The following is a 4475-nucleotide window of genomic DNA, read 5'->3' on the forward strand; positions in this document are numbered from 1 at the left end:
CAAAAAGACCACATGATCTTAATATTATATCTTTTAATAAATAATTCACTGGAAAGAGTCCTGTGACTTTCCAAAGAAGCCCTTGGACCTGCGAAGCAACAGGTCCAACGGCCAAGCAGCATCCAAAAGGCCTTGGCAGGACAAACCGCAGGAATACGACTAAGATGAAGCTGTAAGTCCCAGAGAGGCAACAAAACACGGGGGCATGTCCAGACTGTGGGAGGAAACATTCCTGCCTTTCCCTGATGAGCTTCTGCAAAGCAAGAGCAAAGTCTGGTCGCGGCAGCGTTTCTGGCACAAGCTACCAGGAGGCTGGAGCGTGGCGTGCTGGACAGCGGTGAGGGGACGGCCACGCAGGTCGGTGCACCGTCCCAGCCAGGAACCGAGTGGAGCGTCTCTATAAAAGGCTTCAGGGCACCCGTCAGCTCCCTCGGCTCCGCTGCGAACGCCGGGGAGGCACCACCCGCTAACAACTGCGGCACAGACACTAAGCAAGGCGCACAGAGGGAAGAAGCACTGAGAAAAATGAGGAGAAAAAGGCTCTAGGGAAGCGTCCGGCTGAGGCTGCACTTACGATGCAGAAAGCAGTCGTATTTGAAGCAGCGGCGGCAGAAGAGGGGGTGGAAGGAGTGCAGGGACTGCTCCCGCTGGACCGACTTCGCGCACGGCCCGTCGATGTTGGGGGTGCACTGCGGCGGCAGCACGTTGGGGTCCGACACCTCCGTCAGCTCCCGGTACCTGTTCCACAAACAGAAACACCCACAGATGCGCACACTTTCCAAACTCGGGACATTTTACACGACTCCATCCCCACCCGGGCCAGCAGGACTCCGGCCCAGATACCCTGAGGCTCAACTCAAGTTTCTAACACTCAAATCACGCTCTGCTGCCGGTGACTGCAGCCAGCTGAGCTCTACCTCCTGCTCAGAGCACAGGGCTGTTCCCTGAAACACGGATTTCAATTGCTGCTAAAAAAGGTAACAGACAAGTAGAGATCTTCTACCTCTCTTTCATATCATCTGGGAAGCCGTATTCAGGAAACATAGAAGAAATAGCCGTGAATATCATGTCATTTGGAAACCGCTTCTTTGAGCACTTCTTGTTACCTAGGAAAAAGAAGAGAAACAATTCCTCAGCTAAGCTGGACGAGAACGTGTCTTTCCATCTCCCACAGATAGCGGTTCCAGGAGGTGTTCAGGATGGTATTCGAAGAGACAGAAACGTAATCCCGGACACAACGGATAAACCTTTCCTCTGCAGCTAGGCAAAGGCATTTCCAGACACAGTACGCTGACAATTTCAGAGGAGCATGATGCATCGATGGAAACACTGATGATTTCTTAAGGACTATTACTTTTTATTTTAACCAAGACAGGATTTGCAGACAATGCTTTTCTGTATCTACGAAGGTCCTGGCATTTGCGCTACCCGCACCACTACAAACCAAAGACAGAGACGAAGCGACCAGTCAGCACTCCTGAGGTCATGCAGGACACACGAAAATCCCACAGACCAGAGCTTCCTCTGTGCAGCAAGAACCGCGGGTGGCACAGGCGAGGGAACACTCATACCCGGCAAACGGGTCTGGAAGGGATTTGGAAAGGTCCGACCCCCTGGCCCAGCAGAATCAATCCGCCTACAAACGCACGGCCAGGTCCCGGCCAGAGGCACTGCAAAACCTCCCGGAGCAGAGATCCCGCAGCTCCTCAGATAACACCCCGCTGTGAAATGGTTTTCCACATGACTCATCTAAACTCCTCCTCGCCACAGGCTGAGCTGGTGACTTCTCGTCCTCTCCACAGCGGACGGCAAGAACCACTCACCTCCCTCCGGCTCCCAGCCACCGCTCCAGAGCCTGCCAGGCTGTCACTGCCCTTGGTGACACGGCAATGACCACAAGGGACGGCAGGAGAGCAGCCGCCAGCTGCTCAGGCAGGGCAGGATGGGAACATGACCAACATCACCCCAATTTCTGTGGCCAAACCCACCTTCCACTGAGATTCGCTTTCTCTTCCTTGTGACCGGCAGCTCCTCTTTCCCATCCTCCTGTTTAGCCTCAGAATCGTTGTGTCCTTCCTCTTCCTCGTCCGAGTACTGATTCAGGGCATTCACCAGCTCCAGGAACACGGCGTCGCTGATGAGGACTGACCCCGAAATCATTTCTGAAACACAGAGACGTCAGCCAGCGTGTGGGAGAGTCACCATCTCCATGCTCCTGGTGGTGGTAAACCACAAACCAGCCCCACGCCGCTGTCAGCAACCAGAAGCTGTCTCTCAGTGTTGCAGGGACAGGCGGGATTTTAACACTAGGGTCAGGAGTGGGGTGTCACTTTTAGCCACCTGAGGCCAGGCCGTACCAGAGAGTTTCCACCGCCTCCCTCCCTCCAGGCAGAGTTTTATCGGGGGCAGGCAGCACTGCAGGGACACACACGGGCTTTTCATTTCTGAAAAGACTGATTAAAGTCTTGGCTCAGGTCACAAGCGAAACAAGGCTGCTGAGCTCCTCCTAACCTCTAGCACATTTTTCAGCATCCCCGAGCATGCCTGTGAACCCCCGTGAATATGGGGTCCAGAGCCCCCAGCCCCGGAACAGAGCGGGACAGCAAAAGGCAGGACTCTGCCCTTGCAAACTAGAGCAAGTTCCCGATTTTCTACTCTAAGAGCTCCCATGGAAAATCTAGTCACTGCTGCCATCTTTTGACTTCTTAACTACTTTGATAGGGTATTTGCAGAGTCCGAGCAGACAGAGCTGGCTGCTCCAGGTTACCTTCCTCTCCATGCACCTTCCCATCGTAGTTATTAATAAGTTCTTCAATGAAAGTTTCATCTTCTTCCTTCACCTCGTCCCCCATGTAAGGGATGTTGCACAGAACGGTTTCATCCTCCACCTGAGAGGAGACCAGACACAATTCAGAACTTTCCATCACCTCTCAAGCAGACATCACTTGAAACAAGTGGGTTGAAGACGGTACAGCCACTCCACAGCCACGTAACAACCACACACTGACCGCACCAGGACCTCGCCTTCCTACGCACCATGAAATTCTGCTGCAGCGGGGACCAGGAGTACATGATGGGCACCAGTGCCACCGTGTTCAGTGTCCTCATGTACAGCGTCTGGCTTGGGAATCCCGGGAAAATGCTCTCAACGGTGCACTGGAACGTGGGCAAAGAGAAGGGCAGTGAGGAAACCGCCCCAGCCAGAGGGAAACCGCACTTCAGGACACACACGGTGAAGCCCCACGTTCGCTCTCTGGGACTCCTTCACAGGAAAAGCTTTTGGGGTCCTTTTTTTTGCCCATTTCTGCATCCCAGAAGAGTGCAAGGCACGGCCCGACAGTGACCTAGGACAGCACACGCAATATCCCGTATCCTCCCAGCTCCCTGCAAAGCCCCGGTTCTCATGCACCCCTGGTGCTCTGTGCCCCTTTTCCTCTCCCCACCTGTTTCAGGAACGGGTGCCCGCTGACTGGCTTCATCAGCTGCACTGGCTGGACTCGGAGCTTCTTCCACTCTTCATTCAGAATCTGAGTCTTTTCATGAACCTTCGCAAAGTTGGCCACAAACAGAGCCTGAATGGGGAGAAAGCAGCGCTCAAAATGTGCAAGACCATGTTGAGAGCACTAAAACCCCTCCTGAGACTTTGTTTCAAGTATCAAAACGTAAGCAAGGCAGAGCATTTCAAACTGATGATACTCATCAGAGGGAATTCTAATTAAACTCAGCATCGGTACAAAACTGCTGAAAATCCACCCAAAGCCAGAAGCTTTTGGTAACTCCTGATCCCAGCCGACCTCTTCTAAACTCCTGCCTACCGAGAAGAGGAACAGAGTAAGTCATCTGAAACCCATCGGCACCGAGAGGGTTCAGGCAAGGAGATACTCTAAAGAAGAGGCAGAAAGGACTCCTCTCGCTGCAGTTACGCAAGCACTCAGCAACGCTTCAGTCTACACCAGGTGCTGCCTGCGCCGCTCTGGGCTAATAACGGAGCAGGAGGAGAAGCAGTATCTCTTCCAACTCATCCAGCCTGCAACTGAAATACAGCTTTGCAATTCGCAGGATGAAGCACCCAGCTGATAGCTGCTCAAACGTGATAAGCGAAGGCAAAGTCCTTCAGCCAGAGCCAAGAGCCTCGCGGCTTTACCTTGGCTCCCATGTTTGCCTGAAACCTCTTCAGCTGCCGCAGGCGCATATATTCAGACTTGACTTTTCTTTTCCAGTAGATAATGCACTTGGATGTTGGAGGAGCGCCGATTTCCATTTTTCTACAAAAGTACGGGAAGAACAAAAACCAAATAAGGGAGAGCTTGATCCCGGGAACAAGTGCCGTTAGAAAACCCCCGGCGGATGTTAAATGCACTACGGCCTTGAACCGGGAAAAAACCCCGCGTGAACCTGCGCCAGCCCTGCGCGAACAGCCGCGGCACGAAGGACACCGAGACCCCGGGAGCTCCGGCCGCGGGGACGGAACCGTG

The 4475-nt window shown here is 53.5% G+C and overlaps 1 protein-coding gene across 1 annotated transcript; it reads right to left on the reverse strand.

The window, feature by feature from the left end:
- Positions 1-574: 574 nt before the first annotated feature.
- Positions 575-4376, reverse strand: LOC104460444 (histone-lysine N-methyltransferase EZH1-like; the record flags this gene model as incomplete). The annotated part of the gene is made up of 7 exons (XM_010082939.1): positions 4145-4376; positions 3444-3572; positions 3037-3156; positions 2768-2888; positions 1989-2162; positions 1004-1106; positions 575-738 (listed from the first exon to the last, which is right to left on the reverse strand). Coding segments are annotated over exons 1-7 (928 nt in total), but the record flags the coding sequence as incomplete, so codon positions are not given.
- Positions 4377-4475: the final 99 nt, after the last annotated feature.

The sequence above is a fragment of the Pterocles gutturalis genome, unplaced genomic scaffold (assembly GCF_000699245.1).
Source record: "Pterocles gutturalis isolate BGI_N339 unplaced genomic scaffold, ASM69924v1 Scaffold11365, whole genome shotgun sequence".
In the NCBI taxonomy this organism is placed as follows: Eukaryota; Metazoa; Chordata; class Aves; order Pterocliformes; family Pteroclidae; genus Pterocles; species Pterocles gutturalis.